General features: G+C 42.5%; 1 protein-coding gene and 1 pseudogene across 7 annotated transcripts in view; one reads left to right on the top strand and one right to left on the bottom strand.

The window, feature by feature from the left end:
* The window catches only part of ARMH3 (armadillo like helical domain containing 3), a 215,110-nt gene that overhangs the window by 15,649 nt on the left and 178,806 nt on the right, over positions 1-20,655 (top strand). For all 6 annotated transcript variants that reach the window (XR_004028954.1, XM_003255385.2, XM_030807990.1 and 3 more), the window contains exons 2-8: positions 1,687-1,799; positions 7,566-7,622; positions 7,733-7,879; positions 12,949-13,056; positions 17,386-17,478; positions 18,882-18,956; positions 19,073-19,159. Coding sequence is in view for 5 of the 6 variants with exons in the window: in XM_003255385.2 (XP_003255433.1) it covers positions 1,698-1,799; positions 7,566-7,622; positions 7,733-7,879; positions 12,949-13,056; positions 17,386-17,478; positions 18,882-18,956; positions 19,073-19,159 (669 nt within the window). In the remaining variant the exon portion in view is untranslated. The remainder of the gene's footprint in view (positions 1-1,686; positions 1,800-7,565; positions 7,623-7,732; positions 7,880-12,948; positions 13,057-17,385; positions 17,479-18,881; positions 18,957-19,072; positions 19,160-20,655) is intronic.
* On the bottom strand, positions 8,553-9,949 carry LOC101178128 (annotated as a pseudogene). Its single transcript, XR_178001.3, has one exon. The product of XR_178001.3 is annotated as a mortality factor 4-like protein 1 pseudogene (transcript).

Here is a 20,655-nt window from a genome sequence, read left to right on the forward strand (position 1 = left end):
CAAAAAATTAGCCATGTGTGGTGGTACACACCTGTAATCCCAGCTACTCGGGAGGCTGAGGCAGGAGAATCACTTGAACCTGGGAGACAGAGGTTTCAGTGAGCTGAGATCGCGCCATTGTACTCCAGCCTGGGTGACAGGGCGAGACTCCATCTCAAAAAAAAAAAAAAGTTTAAAAATAAAAATATCTAGTTGGAGAAATTTCCTGTGCTTTAGTGTATGCTCAAAGATGAATTTCCTCTTTTTGCTATATGTGTTAGAGAAGGGCAATGTCTAAGATACAATCTTTTGTACTATTGGATATATCTCTTCCTTAAACAAAATTTTGATTTTGATCAGAAAGATAGTGCATATTTTCCAAAAGTCACTGATCAAAATTAGTTCTGCTGTGTCGGATTTGTCTGGAAGTAAAATCCAGCCCCTCCCTATCTCACATACTTGTCATTGGATGAGATTAAGTTTTATTTCTAGAGCGTAGGATTTAAAGGAAAGAGAGAAACTTTGTTAATAATGAAAAGAGCCTGGGAGGTGAAGGGAATATGTGTAAATTCACAGTAAAGACCTGTGGGATTTCGGGTTCTCAATTGAAAAAAAAAAAATCGAGAATTCCTTGAAGCAAGATGGGAACATTTGGGCATGATTCATGGAACTACTTTTATATAGAATTGAAAAATACCTTGGAGTTTGATCTGCAATAGTGTTTTTTATATATATGTGTATATATATATATATATATACACATACACACAATTAAATTTGAAAGTAGTATATTACTCTATTCAGTTATTTTAAAATGAGATTTTTTTGGCCTCTTAGCTGCTATTTTCTGCCTTGGGTCTCTTTCTAGAGGAATTTCTAAAGACAGTCAAGTGCAGTGTGATTTATGAGGCAGTGAAGGCCAAGTACTTTGCAGTGACAAGGACCTACTTACTTTGGGGAAATCAATGAAGCACATCAGTCTGCAGCACACTTCCTGCCTTAATGGTCCTAAGCTCGATCAATATTTGAAATTTAACTTCACCATCAGTCTGTGGGCAGTGTGTGCTTTGCTGCCTTCCTTCCATCAACCTCAAATATATGGCCAGACCAATTACAGGTGGAGCGAGTTGCACTTTTGTGTTTGGTTTTGGATCTGCTTTAAGCCTTGTCCACTGGCACATTTTAAGAATGTAAAATGTGTTGTGCTGTTGGCCAAGTAATGATTTAAACCTTGACATTACCTAGTCAGAGAGGAGAGTGTTGGACAGATGCACAAGCTCTGTAGCATGGTTGTTTGTCAGTTCTTCTTCCTAAGTGTTTTCTCATTAAGTGGTATGTCAGGGACTCCAGCACCTTGGAGAGCATTCTGGCACTGACTGGCTTTCTTTTCTAAGATTTAATTTTTTTAGAGCTGTTTTTAGGTTCACAGCAAAATTGAAAGGAGAGGGCAGAGATAGCCCATATGTCTGCTTCCTTCACACATGCGCTGCCTCCTCTATTGACAACATCTCCCAGTAGAGTGGCATTTGTTATAAATGATGAACTTACATTCATATATTGTGACCACCCAAAGTCCACAGTTTACATTAGGGTTCACTCTTGGTGTTGTATATTCTATGGGCTTGGACAAATGTATGACATATATCTGCCATTATAGTATCATACTGAGTATTTTCACTATCCTAAAATGTGACTTTCTGTTCACAGATTTTCTAACCATGGCACAGGTGGAGAAACGTGGAGGTTTGCTCCGGAAATCTTCAGCCTCCAAAAAACCACTGAAGGAAAAAGTGGTGCTGATGTATGATGAGATCTTCATGGTAAGGCCCGCAGCCTTGTGTACAGCTTGACTCTTTAGTTTCTTAGTTCAAGATGAGAAATACCCTTACCTCTGCCTGCTAACTTCAGGTTCCTTGGGGGATGTGGAAGAGGGGTGAGAAAGAGGGTTTGAGGGTAAAAATGAAAGCTCTCAGAGTAGAGATTATAATCATGTATTAATTAATATAGGTTGTTATTGTGTTGTCCTTATAGGTTGTTGCCATGAGCCAGGTAAAACAATCGAAAGGAGAGAGGAAGGCTGGGGAAGCTCCTTTTCTGAATATTTTAAAGAAAGACTTGCTCTCTTTATGCTCCAACTTAGGACTCTCTTATCCTAGATGTCCCATGAAGTTTCTTTTGGACCTAGAATTCTATAATTCAGATACTTTTAAAGGATACATTATTATATTCCATCTCAAGTTGTTGGTAAAGGAAATAATTTCTTTTTCTTTTTTTTTTTTTGAGACGGAGTCTCGCTCTGTCCCCCAGGCTGAGTGCAGTGGCGCGATCTCTGCTCACAGCAAGCTCCGCCTCCCAGGTTCACTGCCTCAGCCTCCCGAGTAGCTGGGACTACAGGCGCCCGCCACTATGCCCGGCTAATTTTTTGTATTTTTAGTAGAGACGGGGTTTCACCGTGTTAGCCAGGATGGTCTCGGTCTCCTGACCTCGTGATCCACCTGCCTCGGCCTCCCAAAGTGCTGAGATTACAGGCGTGAGCCACTGCGCCCAGCCGAAATAATTTCTTAGGACTATCTCATTCTCCAACTATATGGGATAACTGAGGAATTATTAGTAATTGGGTTGGGGATTTCTTCGGGCCTTCAGAACTGATTGAATATGGTCCAAGCCTATATTGTAAACTATACCCTATCAGGAGCTGGGCATGGTGGCTCACACCTGTAATCCTAGCACTTTAGGAGGCTGAGGTGGGTGGATCACAAGGTCAAGAGTTCGAGACCAGCCTGATCAACATGGTGAAACCCCGTTTCTACTAAAAATACAAAAATTAGCTGGGCGTAGTGGCACACTCCTGTAATCCTGGCTATTCAGGAGGCTGAGGCACAAGAATCACTTGAACCCGGGAGGCAGAGGTTGCAGTGAGCCGAGATCGTGCCACTACACTCCAGCCTAGGCAACAGAGTGAGACCCTATCTCAAAAAAAAAAAAAAAAATACACTATCAGGGAAGATTAATTAGATATGCAGCAGGGGTACCTGCCTTCTGAAATTCTGGTCATAAGTAGTACACATAAAGTAGAATAATACTTACAAAAAGAATTACTGGCTGGGTGTAGTGGCTCAAGCCTGTAATCCTGGGACTTTGGGAGGCTGAGTGGGTGGATCTCTTGAGCCCAGGAGTTCAAGACCAGCCTGGGCAACATGGCAAAACCTCGTCTCTACAAAAAAAATACAAAAATTATCCAGGTGTGGTGGCGTGTGCCTATAGTCCCAGCTACTTGGGAGGCTGAAGTGGGAGCATTGCTTAAACCCAGGAGGTCAAGGCTGCAGTGAACTGTGATCATGCCACTGCATTCTAGCTTGGGTGAGAGAGTGAGACCCTATCTCAAAAAAAAGAAAAAAAATAAGATCATATATTGGATTTCTACTATGTGCCTGGAGCATTCTAAATGTATCACTAAATATAGAGGAGTTCTAATTCTGACAAGAATTCTGTGAGGGCGCTGGTAGTATCCTCATTTAACAGATGAAGTAATTTGAGATCTCTGCTGGAAGGTGATGGAGCTGTGATTTGAACCCTGGTGCTTGACTCCAAAGCCATGGCTAAGAATAAATAATCCAGTCTACTAAAATACCTAACTTTGGCAAGCGTTGGAAACAGAGTGCAGAAGATTAATACACATTGCCCAGGCCAGTACAAGCAGCTATACAGAGAAAATAAGTAGGTGCTAGGATCCTATTAGGATTCTTTCTGCTGGGCGTGGTGGCTCATGCCTGTAATCTCAGCATTTTGGGAGGCCGAGGTGGGTGGATCACGAGGTCAGGAGATTGAGACCATCCTGGCTAACATGGTGAAACCCCGTCTCTACTAAAAATACAAAAAATTAGCCAGGCATGGTGGTGGGCGCTTGTAGTCCCAGCTACTTGGGAGGCTGAGGTAGGAGAATGGTATGAACCAGGGAGGCAGAGCTTGCAGTGAGCTGAGATCGCTCCACTGCACTCCAGCCTGGGCGACAGAGTGAGACTCCATCTCAAAAAAAAAAAAAAAAGGATTCTTTCTTTCTTACGCAAGCTTGGTGTATACAACTCCTGCTTGAGTGAGCTTTGGGGATGGGAAGTGCCAGTTTCATGAATTCCGTGAGTTTCATTTGTAGACAATACAGTGATATTACAGAAGTGTGAGGGTCAAACTGTGACCCCTGCTTGGGAGCAGGACTTGAGAGAAAGTGATAGATAGAATCCATTAAGTGGCTGGGCATGGTAGCTCACACCTGTAATCCCAGCTACCCTGGGAGGCTGAGGTGCATGGATTGCTTGAGGCCAGAAGTTTGAGACCATCTCGGGCAACATAGCGAGACTCCCATCTCTAATAACAAAATTAGGTGGGTGTAGTGGTATGCATCTGTAGTCCCAGGTAGTACCAGCTACTCCTAGCTACTATAGGAGGCTGAGGTGGGAGGATCCCTTGAGCCCAGGAGTTCAAGGCAGCAGCTAGCTATAATTGCACCATTGCACCCAGCCTGGGTGACAGAGTGAGAACTTGTCTCTAAAATAAGTAAATAAATAAAATAAATAATTAATTTAAAAATGAGGACATTGTGAGAAGGCCAGAGATGTTGCTTCTTTATGCCATTCTCAATTAAAAATCCAGAAGAGGCTAGGCGTGGTGGCTCATGCCTGTAATCCCAGCAGTTTGTGAGGCCAAGCGGGGCAGATCACATGAGGTCAGGTGTTTGAGACCAGCCTGGCCAAGGTAGTAAAACCCCATCTCTACTAAAAATGCAAAAATTAGCTGGGCGTGGTGGTGCATGCTTATAATCCCAGCAATTTATATGAGTCCAAGGCAGGAGAATTGCTTGAACCCGGGAGGCAGAGGTTGTAGTGAGCTAAGATCATGCCACTGCACTCCAGCCTGGGTGACGGAGCAAGACTCCATCTCAAAAAAAAAAAAAAAAAAAAGGGAAAACAAAATCCAGAAGAGATTATTAATATTTTATTAGATCAGGACTTAACTACTGATGACATTAGTTACTGGTAGTAATTTTATGCTGTTTTATTTTAATTAATTAATCATTTATTTATTTATTTATTTTGAGATGGAGTCTTGCTCTGTCGCCCAGGCTGGAATGCAGTGGCATGATCTTGGCTCACTGCAGCCTCCACCTCCTGGGTTCAAGCAATTCTCCTGCCTCAGCCTCCCAAGTAGCTGGGATTACAGGTGCATGCCACCACGCCTGGCTAATTTTTGTTTTGTTTTCTTTTTTGAGACTGAGTCTCGCTCTGTTGCCCAGGCTGGAGTGTAGTGACACGATCACAGCTCACTGCAACCTCCACTTCCCAGGTTCAAGCCATTCTCCTGCCTCAGCCTCCCGAGTAGCTGGGATTACAGGCACCTGCCACCACACCTGGCTAATTTTTTGTATTTTTTATTTCACTGCGTTAGCCAGGATGGCCTCCATCTCCTGACCTCGTGATCCGGCTGCCTCGGACTCGGCCTGCCAAAGTGCTGGGATTACAGATGTGAGCCACCGTGCCCGGCCATTTTTGTATTTTTAGTAGAGATGGGGTTTCACCATGTTGGCCAGGCTGGTCTCGAACTCTTGACCTCAGGTGATCCACCTGCCTCAGCCCTATAAAGTGCCGACATTACAGGCGTGAGCCACTGTGCCTGGCCTATTTACTTATTTATTTTTATTTTTTATTTAATTATTTTTGTTTTTGAGATGGGATTTTGCTCTTGTGGCCCAGGGTGGAGTGCAATGGCGTGATCTCGGCTCTCCGCAACCTCTGCCTCCTGGGTTCAAGTGATTGTCCTGCCTCAGCCTCCCGAGTAGCTGGGATTACAGGCATGGGCCACTGCACCTGGCTGTCTCCTGGTAGTAGTTGTAAAAGGTCAACTTAAAATAAGGTGGTAGTGGGCTATTGACCTACCTATTTTATGCCATTCCTCTTTCTTTAAAGTAGGGCTTCTCTTTTTCTTTCTTTTTTTTTTTTTGAGACGGAGTCTCGCTCTGTTGCCCAGGCTGGAGTGCAGCAGCGCGATCTCAGCTCACTGCAAGCTCTGCCTCCCGGCTTCATGCCGTTCTCCTGCCTCAGCCTCCCAAGTAGCTGGGACTACAGGCGCCCGCCCCCACGCCTGGCTAATTTGTTGTATTGTTAGTAGAGATGGGGTTCACCGTGTTAGCCAGGATGGTCTCGATTTCCTGACCTCGTGGTCCGCCCACCTCAGCCTCCCAAAGTGCTAGGATTACAGATGTGAGCCACTGTGCCTGGCCAGGGTTCTCTTTTCCTTATTTTACCCATTAACCAGCAGCTTCTGACTTCCTAGAATTTGTTTGAAAATTATTGCTAGGAAATTTTGGATTTTAGCATGATAATTTTGCTTACTCTTTGGACCAATTTAAATTAAGAAATTTAGAGCACATTAAAAGCTCTGTACAGAATACTAAATGCATATGGAGGGCAAGTAGAAGCAGTCAACACAGCATGCTATAAAAACCACTGCGGTATTACTGAGGTGATCTGAATTCTGGCTCCTAAACTTGTGTAAGTCACTTAACTTTGTGGACTCTCTTTCCTAAAATGGGAGGACGCTGATAATATCTGTCCTTCCTGGCTCACTGGATTGTATTTCACATATGTGAATAGGTTTGAAAACAACACTGTACCAATGCACGGGAGACATGTTGTGATGTGACCAACTTATTCTGATGTTTGTGTTCATTTTTTGCTAGAAGATAAATATTTTAGGGAAGTTCTTTGAGCTATTATTTAACTTTTGGTGCAGAGAATATATATCCATGCACACAGTTCTCCACTTGGGGAAAAAAACATAAAGAGGTAACTGTTCTTTTTCCTGTTCTAGCAGTTTGGAATGACCAAGAATTTTCAAAGTTAATTTTGAAAACTAAGGGGCTGGGCGCAGTGGCTCACGCCTGTATTCCCAGCACTTTGGGAGGCCGAGGCAGGTGGAACACGAGGTCAGGAGATCGAGACCATCCTGGCTAACACAGTGAAACCCCATCTCTACTGAAAATACAAAAAATTAGCCGGGCGAGGTGGTGGGCGCCTGTAGTCCCAGCTACTCGGGAGGCTGAGGTGGGGGAATGGCGTGAAGCCCGCGGGGCAGAGCCTACAGTGAGCCGAGATTGCGCCACTGCACTCCAGCCTGGGTGACAGCGAGATTCTGTCTCAAAAAAGAAAAAAAAGGCTGGGCGCGGTGGCTCACGCTTGTAATCCCAGCACTTTGGGAGGCCGAGGCGGGCGGATCACGAGGTCAGGAGATCGAGACCACGGTGAAACCCCGTCTCTACTAAAAATACAAAAAAAATTAGCCGGGCGTGGTGGCGGGTGCCTGTAGTCCCAGCTACTCGGAGAGGCTGAGGCAGGAGAATGGCGTGAACCCAGGAGGCGGAGCTTGCAGTGAGCCGAGATCGCGCCACTGCACTCCAGCCTGGGCGACAGAGCGAGACTCTGTCTCAAAAAAAAAAAAAAAAAAAAAAAAAGAAAACTAAGGTTGACTGTGTATAGTATTCTTAATGCTTTTGGTGTTAGCTGGGAAGGCTGAATGTGCTTATCTTCTGGTTTCAGACAGAGGACCCCAGTAAGTGCAGTCCTCGGTTTTGGGAGGAGCTCTTTCTCATGAAGGTAAGAGTTGGTGGCATCTGTGGAATTTCCTGGTAACTAAAATTGCCTTCTCATATATTCTAGGCGCTAAGCTAAAAATGCACTCTGCCCATTATTTGTTTCCTTGGCAGGTGAATTTAGAGTACCTAGAAGGCAAGCTGGAATCTCTTGATGGTGAGGAGTTAATGAAGATCAAGGACAATATTAATTGCCTATTCCAACACTGCATCCAGGCTCTGGGAGAGGAGCATCCAATTCGAGTTGTCAATGCATTGCAGGTACAAGGCTGGGAGACTGGGGAAGTCTTGTTTAACAGGAGAAAGGAATTGTAACGCATCTGTTGGAACTGAGGAATCTAGAGTTGCTCTGAGGTATGAGGTTTTCTTTTTTATTTCTGTAAGTTACCAAATATTTATGCCATGTTTGTTTAGCCATCTTTCTATTTATACAAACTAATACTTAGGAGTAATCGTATCCATTTGTATAATTTGATCTAATGCTAAAGTAGATTCTTAGACAGAGTTCTTGTTTTTGCTTGAGAAAGGGAAGGAGAGGAAACTGAGGCAAGAATGATTAGTCTTTATAAAAAATCAGAAGACAGCTGGGCACGGTGGCTCACGCCTGTAATCTCAGCACTTTGGGAGGCCAAGGTGGGCAGATCACCCGTCAGGAGTTCGAGACCAGCCTGACCAACATGGTGAAACCCACCTCTACTAAAAATACAAAAATTAGCCGGGCATGGTGGCGGGTGCCTGTAATCCCATCTACTCAGGAGGTTGAGGCAGGAGAATCGCTTGAACTCGGGAGGCGGAGGTTGCAGTGAGCTGAGATTGCGCCACTGCACCCCAGCCTGGGCAACAGAGCGAGACTCCATCTCAAAAACCAAAGATTTTGAAAGGGATCTGTAATTCAAAAAACATTAAGAAACTGTTCTTTATGTTTTTTTTTTTTTTTGAAATTTAAAGAAAAAATTTATTGAAGATCTGAAAAACAATTCCTAAAAGATTGACTTTTCCAGAAAACTAGCTACCCAATGCGTTGCATCTATCATGTTAAAACCTGCATTAGACACAAATACAAAAACCATGAAACAAGCCACCATTCTTCAACAATTCGAGCCAAGATAAAATGCCTAAGTAACAACATGGATGACTTGCAAAGGATGGGCTCTTTACTTTAAGCACCATAAGAAAAAAAAAAAGGAGCACAAATGGATGAGTGTGTTCAGTTATATACACTGAATTGGACCTTTGGCACTAGGAATCAGAGCATTTTGTCATATAGCATTAATATGTATAATAAAATTGCGTAGTGTCAAAGGAATAGAACCACCAGCATTCAAAAGCAGCTTTGTCAACTAGGCAATAAAACACTCTACAGCATATCCCTCTGTTGTCCATCATTGAAAACACTGGCAGGAACTTTGAAATGAAAAAAAAAAGAAAAAAGAAAAAAGGAGCTATTATCCCTTTTATTTTCTCTGTTTAAAATCAAACAGAAAACAAACATCAACTGTTATACACCAACATCTTCAAAGCACATCGTTTGTACAAAGACTAAGAACAAAAATGTGTTTACGGAGATCCAAACATAAGTGAGTGAGAGTGCCTCTCACACAGCTTTCCGATGGTACTCAGGAGGAGCCACTTCATAATCGCTGGCACTAAACAAAGTTGCAGAATTCTTTGCCAGGTACTTTAGGAAATTGTGAAGATAATTGAATAATAAAGCAAGGCTCTTCTCATCCAGAGGTGTATAGGCCAACATTGCTCCAATTCGTACAAATAATCTCAGGAGATGTGGCGCGCCATACACCTGGGACATGGGTGCATCGGGATGATCTGCAAGAATTTCGGCATACTGTGGTCTCTCAAATTTGTAGAGTAGCTGGGTGCCCAACATTACATTGAAGTACTCTTTTATCCCTGCCACAACTTCATTAACTGCATACTCCTTATTATCTGTGTTTCCACGAGATTTCTTGTAATTTGCATAATCCTCAAGAATGGAATCCACGTTCTTCTTGGCAGGAAGATAAAAGAGCTGTTTTTGCCTGGTAATTAAGTCCCAGTCATCAACAAGCCACGGTTTTAGCTCTTCAGGAATCTTTACTTTAACTTCAACTCTGTTCATGAATGTTTCCTCATTTTCAACAGTAGGATCTACCCGGGCCCTTTTCTTATGAGGAGGCTGAGGGGTCTCACTGGTACTGCCACCATCTCCATTTCCAGGTGTTTTCTGTTTGTTCTGTTTTGTTTTCACTTCAACATTTTTCTGTTGCAGACCAGATGACTTCTTTCCTGGGGCAGCCCCTCTCATCTTCCCCTCTGCATACTGTTCCTGATTGGCTTTTTGAAGTTCTCACTGTTTCTGCAAATTGGTGTCCACGTATTTGAGTACTCTGCTCTCTGGAACCCACTCATCCCAATTTTTATTCCAACCACTGTAATGTATAAAGTATTTAACTTGTTTGTCCTTTATGGCAACCTTTACACACTTTGCTTCATAAAGAAAAGGCCCATGAAAGCACAGCACTCGCTCACCCTCCTGGAATTTAGGCTTCGGGTCCTGCTTTGGTGCCATTTATAAGTGATTCGCCGCCTCCTCCTTCTCCCACCACCCCCGACTACTGCCCCCTACTCTCTACCCCACCCAACTCCGTGTCAGACGCGCCATCAGGCACTGCCAGCTCTACATCCTGGGCCCAACTGTTCTTTATGTTAAGCGGCATGATCATAAGATTCACTCAACAACTATTCCTTGAATAATGTTATGTGCCAGGCTTTGGACTGCGTGATAGAGATACACTACAGACTTCTTGAGGGAAGAGACTTTGAGAGTTTCATTCAGTAGTTTGTTTCCAGTGAGTAGAATGCTCCTTGTGCACGGAGAGCAGTGTGTAGCAAATAGTACTCTAGAAGTAAGTTCTTATTGAATGAATGGTGACAAAGTTTCTAAAATTTAGTCTAGTAAGTTTAGTATAGCCTAGATTGAGAGTACCTAGGGCAGTGATTGATAGGTTTAGAATATGAAGAATCCTGGGCCGGGCACGGTGGCTCACGCCTGTAATCCCAGCACTTTGGGAGGCCAAGGTGGGCGGATCATGAGATCAGGAGATTGAGACCATCCTGGCTAACACGGTGAAACCCCATCTCTACTAAAAATACAAAAAATTGGCTGGGCGTGGTGGCGCATGCCTGTAATCCCAGCTACTTGGGAGACTGAGGCGAGAGAATGGTGTGAACTGGGAGGCGGAGCTTGCAGTGAGCCAACATGGTGCCACTGCACTCCAGCCTGGGTGATAGAGTGAGACTCCATCTCAAAAAAAAAAAAAAAAAGAATATGAAGAATCCATGATGGGATAAATAATTTTATTGGAACTTGTGATAGATTGGGTTTAAGTTTCCAACTTACTAGTTAGGCAGATCACTTTGTGAGCCCCAGTTTTCTCATCTGTAGAATGGCAATAATAATTACATCTTGAGTTGATGTCCCAGAAAGATGGACCATGTTTATACTATAGCTTTGTTAATTTTTGGCACAGTAAGTTCCACATTTTAAGTTGTAGCGTAGGGGCTCAATGAAACGTCGAAATTGTACTTCCAGTAATTGCAGTGCTCATTGTGTGGGCATGAATTGTAGACTGTTTTATTTGAGTGGAAATAAGTTGGCATTAAGCCACTTAGTGACCCATAAAATATTGTACATTGTTATAATAGCTTATGCTTACTGAGCTCTAACAGAGTTCCAGGGACTAAGTACTTTACAGTATTATTTCACATGGCCCTCATAACGTTCCTACAAGATGGATGTTGTTATTATCATTCCTACTTAATAGATGAGAAAACTGAGCCACTGGAAAGTTAACTAATGTGTGTGTCTAGAGTCTCACAGCTAGTACATAGTGGATGAGGATTATGAAGATTTTAACATTTGAAGCAGTTGGCTATTATATAGGGACTTAACTGTTGTAGTTATTAAAAATAATTACAAAAACTGTTGGCCAGGCATGGTGGCTCATGCCTGTAATCCCAACACTTTGGGAGGCTGAGGAAGGCAGATCACTGGAGGTCAGGAGTTCAATACCAGCCTGGCCAACATGATGAAACCCTGTCTCTATTAAAAAACTACAAAAATTAGCCAGGCGTGGTGGTACAGACCTGTAACTCCAGCTGCTAGGGAGACCGAAGCATGGGAATCACTTGAACCCAGGAGGTGGAGGTTGCAGTGAGCCGGGATCACCGCGCCACTGCATTCCAGCCTGGGTGAGAGAGTGAGACTCCATCTCAAACAAAAACAAAAACAAAACAAAACAAAACTGTTAAACTGTAATATAAATGCCAAAATTATTATTATTATTATTTTTGAGACGGAGTTTCACTCTTGTTGCCCAGGCTGGAGTGCAGTGGAGCAATCTCGGCTCACTGCAACATCCGTCTCCTGGGTTCAAGGATTCTCCTGCCTCAGCCTCCCGAGTAGTTGGGATTACAGGCATCTGCCTCCACACTTGGCTAATTTTTTTGTATTTTTAGTAGAGACTGGGTTTCACCATGTTGGCCAGGCTGGTCTCAAACTCATACCTTAGGTGATCCACTTGCCTCAGCCTCCCAAAGTGTTGGGATTACAGGCGTGAGCCACTGTGTCTGGCCCCAAAATTAATTTTAAATAAAGGAAAACTCCACCAATCCCATGATTGAACTCAAGAACTATTTTTAATCTTTGAATATCACCTCCCAGTCTGCTTTATAATTTTTAAAAACAAGATGACAAGAAAATAAAAAATAAGGATGACAGCAGTCTCAGTTACTGTTCCTCTTTTATTTGCTGGATTTTGCACATACTGAGACTCAGACTGGGCTGGGCACAGTGGCTCACATTTCTAATTCCAGAACTTTGGGAGGCTGAGGCAGGAGGATCACTGGAGCCCAGGTGTCGGAGACCAGTCTGGGCAATATGGTGAGACCCTGTCTCTACAAAAAATAAAAAAATTAGCCAGGTGTGGTGGAGCACACCTGTCATCTCAGCTACTTGGAAGGCTGAGGTGAGAGGATCACCTGAGCCCAGGAGGTCAAGGCTGTGGTGAGCTGTGATTATGCCACTGCACTACAGCCTTGGTGAAGAGTGAGACCTTGTCTCAAAAAAAAAAAAAAAACAAACAGAAAAAAACCCAAACCAAACAGAAAACCCCACAAAAACTCAGACTGTGTTTTGGAGCTCAGAACTCAGAGAAACTGAATTTATTCGGCGTCAGCTGTGTAAGGATGAGGCTGCAATGTGGGTCTACAGACCTAGTGTCCTAGTTTTGAGACTTCCTCTCCAGAAAGAATTCTTTCTCTCATTTCTGCAGACCCTCTGCGCACTCATTCGAGGAGTCCATCAAAAGAATAAGTCTACCTCTGGGTTTGACATTATCAACATGCTGATGGGCTTTGACAAGGCGGAGCTGTGCATGAAGGTGAGGCATAAGCTGCAGATGTGCCTGTGGATGGCAGCGTCTGACAGCTGTTCCTGGACACTGTCAGCAGACAAATGTACTCAAAGATTTGGACTCAGAAAGATACAGATGATTGAATTTGGCCTTGCATTTGGATATTTTTATTTCACAGATTTGCTTTATCTGAATAAAGGAAAATTTTAAATTCAAATTTGAATGGAGGTATTCTTTCCCTGCAGGATAAAGACAGAATATTTTGTTACTCGTATCATATGATCATACATTCTTAAGGACATTTATGAATTTAAATAAAATATAACAAATTAACATACAAGGGTAACTTTAATTCTAAACTTTAAGCTTATTTAACACAATTACTTTGATTTTATCAGAATTTTTCTTTCTGCTGTTTGACACTATCTTTTTAAAATAACAGCCTTATAATTCATATAGCATACATCCACCCTTTTAGATTGTACAGTCTGACCAGGTGCCATGGCTCATGCCTGTAATCCTAGCGCTTTGGGAGGCCAAGGCAGGTGGATCGCTTGAGCTCAGGAGTTTGAGACCAGCGTGGGCAACGTGGCAAAACCTCATCTCCACAAAAAATACAAAAATTAGCTGGGTATGGTGGCACGTGCCTGTAAGTCCCAGCTAGTTGGGGGAGGCTGAAGTGGTAGGACTGCTTGAACCTGGGAGGTAGAGGTTGCAGTGAGCCAAGATCATGCTACTGCACTCCAGCCTGGGCAACAGAGCAAGACCCTGTCTCAAAAAGAAGAAAATAAATAAAGTGTACAATCCAGTGGATTTTAGTGTATTCACAGAATTATACAATTATCATCACTATTAATTTCAGAACATTTTCATCACCCTAGAAAGAAAACCTGTACCCATTAGCAGTCATTCCCCAATTCTCCACTCTTCTCAACCCTTGGCAAGCATTAATCTGCTTTATGTCTCTATGGGTTTAGCTGTTCTGGACACCTCATATAAATGGAATCATATCGTATGTAGCCTTTTGAGTCTGGCAGTTACTTCACATAATGTTTTTGTGGTTCATCCATACTATAAGATGTATCAGTATTTCATTCCTTTTTATTGCCTAATAATATTCCTTTGGCTGGAGATACTATATTTTGTTTATCCATTCCTCAGTTGATAGATATTTGGGTCCTTTCAACATTTTGACTATTAGGAATAATGCTGCTATGAACGTTCATGTATAAGTTTCTGTATGGATGTATGCTCTTATTTATTTATTTATTTATTTATTCATGAGATGAGGTCTTGCTATGTTGCCCCAGCTGGTCTTGAACTCCTGGCCTCAAGTGATCCTCCTGTCTCAGCCTTCCAAAGTGCTGAGATTATAAGCATGACCCACTGCACTCAGGCCACACATATGTTTTAAATTCTCTTCGGCATATACCTAGGTGTAGAATTGCTGGGTCACATGGTAACTCTATATTTGACATTTTGGGAACTACCAAACTATTTTTCCATAGTAGCTGTTCCATTTTATAATTTCACTAGCAATGTATGAGGGTTCAAGTTTCTGCACATTATGTCAACAGTTGTTTTTGTCTGTCTTTATTTTTTTTTTTTGGAGAAATGTCTTTCATATCCTTTGTCCATTTCTAGATGGGGGTGTCTTTTATTGTCGAGTTATAAGAGTTCTTTTCGTATTCTGAATATGTCCCTTAGCAGATATATGATTTGCAGTGTTGGACACCATATTGAATGAATGTTTGAACTTTGAAGAACAGTCTTCTGTCACTCATTAAATGTAAAATAAATCTGTATACCAGAGAATCTTTATAATGATTAGGTTACAAAAAAGTTATTAATATATAATTATGAATATACAAATATTTAATACTTAAGAGTTATTTTTAAATTCTGGCCTTTTGCAGTTCATATATGTCATGGTAAAATCCCAGATAGCTCCTCATTCTCATAGTTCTAACTACTGCTTGTATGTTGATGACTGCTAAGTCTCTGTCTTTAGCCTTAATGTCTCTTCATGATCTCAGAGTTGTATGCTCTGCAAGTACTTGCTGAATGTACTCGCTGACACATCCCATAAGTACTTCTTGCTTGATATATCCAGAATGGAGCTCATTGTTTCTCCTGCATCTCTTCTTCCTCATTCATTCTCTTTCAGAATGGGAGCAGCTCTTTTCATAGGCCCCACGCTGTGATGAGGGGACTTCTCATCTTTTATCTCCAGATGATCACCAAGTTCAGCTAATTTTATCTCAGTTCATATTCCTCATACTTGTCTTCTTCTGTTCCCACCATCTCTGTTATGCTGTCTCTCACCAGAACTATTACAGTGATGCCTTCATTCATTCTTTTTTTTTTGAGATGGAGTCTCACTCTGTCACCTAGGCCGGAGTCCAGTGGTGCATTCTTGGCTCACTGCAACCTCCCTGTCCCGGGTTCAAGCGATTGTCCTGCCTCAGCCACCTGAGTAGCTGGGATTACAGGCATGCGCCACCACCCTCAGCTAATTTTTGTATTTGTAGTAGAGACAGGGTTTCACCATGTTGGCCATGCTGGTCTCGAACTCCTGACCTCAGGTGATCCGCCTGCCTTGGCCTCCCAAAGTGCTGGGATTACAGGCATGAGCCACTGCGCCTGGCCCATTCATTTTTTGACAAATATTTGTTGGGCCCCTATATGCCAGGTACTGTGGTAGGCACTGAGGATACAAGAGGCAAATAAGACATGGCAACTGTCTCAGGAAATTGAAGTCCTCATTAGTCTCCATCTTTTCAAGCTTACCATCTTTAAATCCATCATCCACACTGACACCACAACTGTGTGTTATTAGTGTGTATATCTCATGCTAGTGTGTACATCTTTCCTGCTTAAAATCCTTCATTAGTCTCCTGTCACTAACAGGATAAAGAGCAAACTCCCTAGTTAGACTTACAAAACTTTCAAAATCTGCACCATATTTACTTCTCCAGGCTTACATCTCCCCACTGTGCCTCATTCTTTATACTCCCTTAAAAACAAACTACTTTTATTCCAACCCCACACCAGGGCCATTTCTTTCCTTATGTGTCTTTGATGATGCTAATACCTGTCTGGAATTCCTTTCCTCCCCAATTCCTATTGAATTTTCAAAATATAACTCACTCCTGAGGGGTCTTGGAATAGGTGACTTTAGAGCAAATTCCATTCCTCTGTGTATATTTCCATCATAGTAACCACTGAATTGAAACTGTTGGCTTGTTTTTCTCTCGCATTAGACTAAAAGCACCTTGAAAGCAAGAGTCATGGTCTGAGTTTTTTCGTATATTCTTTTAAAGCACAATATTCAGCACAGAGTAGATGCTCACATATTTATTGAATTGAACTGAAGCAGCTTACCTTGGCCTTCTAGCACGCTTAAATCCTTATTCTCCATCTATTCTCCCTCATTTAATGTAGAATATTTCTTTTTCATCTTCCCTTTATTGTAGTATACAAGGGTTTCATCTTTTGATTAGTTTGGGTCTGTCAGCTGGCTTTTAGTGCAAGTGATAAATTCCGATTACATTGCCAAGCGGAGACCAGGATGGACACAAGTTAGCTTCTTTGGATAATTTATATGGCTAGTGATAGCCTGTAATGATACTGTTTCTTTTTCGTTTATTCAGTGTACCTGAATCAAGTGTTATGCTTTCTTTACCAAATAATGAAACTTGCCAGGCATAGTGGTTCACACCTGCAGTGCCAACCCTTTGGGAGACCGAGGATCACTTGAGCCCAGGAGTTCGAGACCACCCTGGGCAACATGGTGAGACCTTGTCTCTATAAAGAAAAAGAAAAAAAAAAACCCGGATGTGGTGGCACACATCTGTGGTCCTAGCTATTCAGGAGGCTGAGGTGGGAGGATGACTTGATCCCAGGAGTTTGAGGTTGCAGTGTGCTATGAACATGGCCTGCCTTCCAGCCTGGCTGACAGACAGAAAAGAAACTTATATACAATTATTTAACCATTAGATTTCCTTTTTTTATTTGCTTCCTTGTAATCTAAAGGTTTGTATGGGGATGACAGACTGCAAACATTCATTCATTTGGTAGAACAGTGAATTCTTTACTCTCTTGTGCAACTGTTCTACAGCATTTTTCTCAATATAGCTAGATTTTGAAGTCTTCCTATTTTTCTTTCTTAGCAACCCCAGCCTGAGAAAAAGGTCCTCCTTTTCTTTATCTAATCTTGTAAGTTCTAGGCCTAAGGAAATGATATTGTTGCTTTATTGTGTATTATTCACATTACCCTGTATAACATAACCCAGAGTTAGACAAAGGTGGGGTGTTATCTGGTATGGTTTAATGCTTATTGGTTCTCTTTCTCAGAACTTGATGGAGAGTTTGGATTCATTGCTTTGTGCAGAAGGTTCTGAAAGTCTGAAGAGTTTATGTCTGAAACTTCTCCTTTGCTTAGTGACCGTAAGTGACCTATGTTTGTCAAGGGTATTAATTGACAGGAGGGGCAATCCTGTTTGAATACTTGAGCCCAAAGATAGAAGGAAAAAGAGAAAAAATATTCTCAATGAGGGTATTACATCACTCCCTTGTGTCTGGATGTATAGGAAGTTAGCTGCGTGGTCTTTTGCTTCCTCTTTGGAGCAATTACTGGCATTTTTAGCCTGCAGGCTATGTGATATTTTACTTTAGAAGTTTCACTTCAGGAGAACAACTGTCTTCTGGGTTGTCAGACTTGTCCTCATCAGGTCTCATTTGGAAATAGTTTTTGTGATTCTGAGTATTTTTTTTTTTTTTTGAGACAGAATCTTGGCTCCGTCGCCCAGGCTGGAGAGCAATGGCGTGTTCTCGGCTCACTGCAACCTCTGCCTCCTGGGTTCAAACAATTCTCCTGCCTCAGCCTTCCAAGTAGCTGGGATTACAGGCATGTGCCACCATGCCCAGATAATTTTTTTTTTTTTTGTATTTTTAGTAGAGATGGGGTTTTGCCATGTTGGCCAGCCTGATCTCGAACTCCTGACCTTAGGTGATCCACCCGCTTGATCTCCTGACCTTAGGTGATCCACCTGCCTTGGCCTCCCAAAGTGCTGGGATTACAGGTGTGAGCCACCGCGCCTGGCCGATTCTGAGTATTTTTATTTGTTTTGGCTTTTATTTATTTATCTTTCAAGGTGGAGTCTTGCTCTGTTGCCCAGGCTGGAGAGTGCAATGGCGTGATCCTGGCTCACTGCAACCTCCACCTCCCGGGTTTGAGCAGTTCTCCTGCCTCAGCCTCCCGAGTAACTGGGATTGCAGGCACGTACAACCACGCCTGGCTAATTTTTGTATTTTTAGTAGAGATGGGGTTTCACCATGTTGGCCAGGATGGTCTTGAACTCCTGACCTCGTGATCCACCCAGTTCAGCCTAAATGCTGGGATTACAGATGTGAGCCACTGCACTCAGGTAGCTTTGATTTTATAACTGTAGGCTGCCTGTACTTTCTAGTGGAAGGAGGGTGGGGTGTTGATTATTTACTTTAGGAGGGTCCCTTTCCCTGCCACCTCTTGAAGACTTCTGCATTCATAAACCTCTTCCTGTGCACTTGAGGAATGAAACCCAAGAAACTGTTAAGCAAATGCATGTGTGAGGATATGAGAGAAAGAATGAGGAGTTCAAAGACTTAGAAAGTTTTAACTTGCTGATTTCCTACCCTTATGACTGTCTGTGCAGGCTCTCATGACTTAAGGGGCACTTGTGAAAGGTCAGCTAAGTTATCTAGTAGAAATATTTTAATATTTCTGTTTCTCTTAGATGTTAGGGGAGGAGACTACACAAGATATCAGAATGCCTCAGTATAGACTTTAAAAAGCCTTTTATTACATTCAGGTGACAGATAACATCAGCCAGAACACTATTCTTGAGTATGTAATGATCAACAGCATATTTGAAGCAATTTTACAGGTAGGTCAATTCCCTTGTTACCTCCTCTCTTTGGGGTAAACCACCTCTTCAAGTTTTCTCTGTGTTCTCAGGAACCAGGAGTTAGCAGTCTCATGCATTTTTGGTTCTTGTTACAGATACTTTCCCATCCCCCAAGTCGTAGGGAGCATGGGTATGATGCTGTCGTCCTCTTGGCTTTGCTGGTGAACTATAGAAAATATGAGGTAACTGGGCTCCTTAGTGGACAGTCGTTATCTGCCTATAATCTTCTTAAATGTGGCCCCTCCTAAAGGACTTTGCTTAATGTAGAAGACATGTTCTTGGTAAACGGTATATTGGTTAATTTTGATAATCCAGATTCTAAAAATCTTATATTAAATGCATGGGGCAGAGGATCTAGTTGTTCAAAGGAATCCTGTGAAGCAACTTCTAATGAAGTGAGTAAGTACTCCCTAATGTAGTGATTCCCATACCCAGCTTATTAGAATCACCTAAGAACTTTTTTTTTTTTATATTTTTGAGATAGAATTTCGCTCTTGTTGCCCAGGCTGGAGTGCAATGGCACGATGTTGGCTCACCGTAACCTCTGCCTCCTGGGTTCAAGCAATTCTCCTGCCTCAGCCTCCCAAGTAGTTGGGATTACAGGCATGTGGCACCATGCCCTGCTAATTTTGTATTTTTAGTAGAGATGGGGTTTCTCCATGTTGGTCAGGCTGGTCTCAAACTCCCAATGTCAGGTGATCCGCCCACCTCGGTCTCCCAAAGTGCTGGGATTACAGGCGTGAGCCACCGCGCCCGGTCCAGCTTTTTTTAGTTAAAAAATTTTTAAAACTTTTTAGTTAATAACTGAGACACACACACGCAAATTAGCATAGGCCTATACAGGGTCCAGATGATCAATATCACTGTCTTTCACCTCCACATTTGGAAGATCTTTAGGGAAATAATACACATGAAACTGTTATCTCCTATGATAATAATGCCTTCCTCTGGAATACCTGCTCAAGGACCCGCCTTCAGCTGTTTTACAGTTAACTTTTTTTTTTTTTTAAATAAGTAGAAGGAGTACACTAGAAAATAACAACAAAAAGTATAGTATAGGCTGGGTGTGGTGGCTTATGCCTGTAATCCCAGCACTTTGGGAGGCTGAGGCGGGTGGATCACATGAGGTCAGAAGTTTGAGACCAGCCTGGCCAACATGGCGAAACCCGATCTCTACTAAAAATACTAAAATTAGCTGGGCATGGTGGTGTGCACCTGTAATCCCAACTACTTGGGATGCTGATGCACGAGAGTTGCTTGAACCCAGGAGGTGGAGGTTGCAGTGAGCTGAGATCGCACCACTACTCTCCAGCCTGAGTGAAAGAGCAAAATTCCATCTCAAAAGAAAAAAAAAGTATAATATAGTAAATACATAAACCAGTAACATAGTCGTTTATTGTCATTATCAAGTAGTAGGTACTATACACGATTGTATGTGCTGTACTTTTTTTTTGAGACAGTGTCTCACTCCGTTGCCCAGGATGGAGTGCAATGGCATGATCTTGGCTCACTGCAACCTCTGTTTCCTGGGCTCTAATGATCCTCCTGCCTCAGCCTCCCGAGCAGCTGGGACTACAGGCATGCGCCACCATGCCCAGCTAATTTTTTTGTATTTTTGATAGAGATGGAGTTCACCATATTGTCTAGGCTGGTCTCGAACTCCTGACCTCAAGTGATC

This window comes from Nomascus leucogenys, chromosome 3, assembly GCF_006542625.1.
Source record: "Nomascus leucogenys isolate Asia chromosome 3, Asia_NLE_v1, whole genome shotgun sequence".
NCBI lineage: Eukaryota > Metazoa > Chordata > Mammalia > Primates > Hylobatidae > Nomascus > Nomascus leucogenys.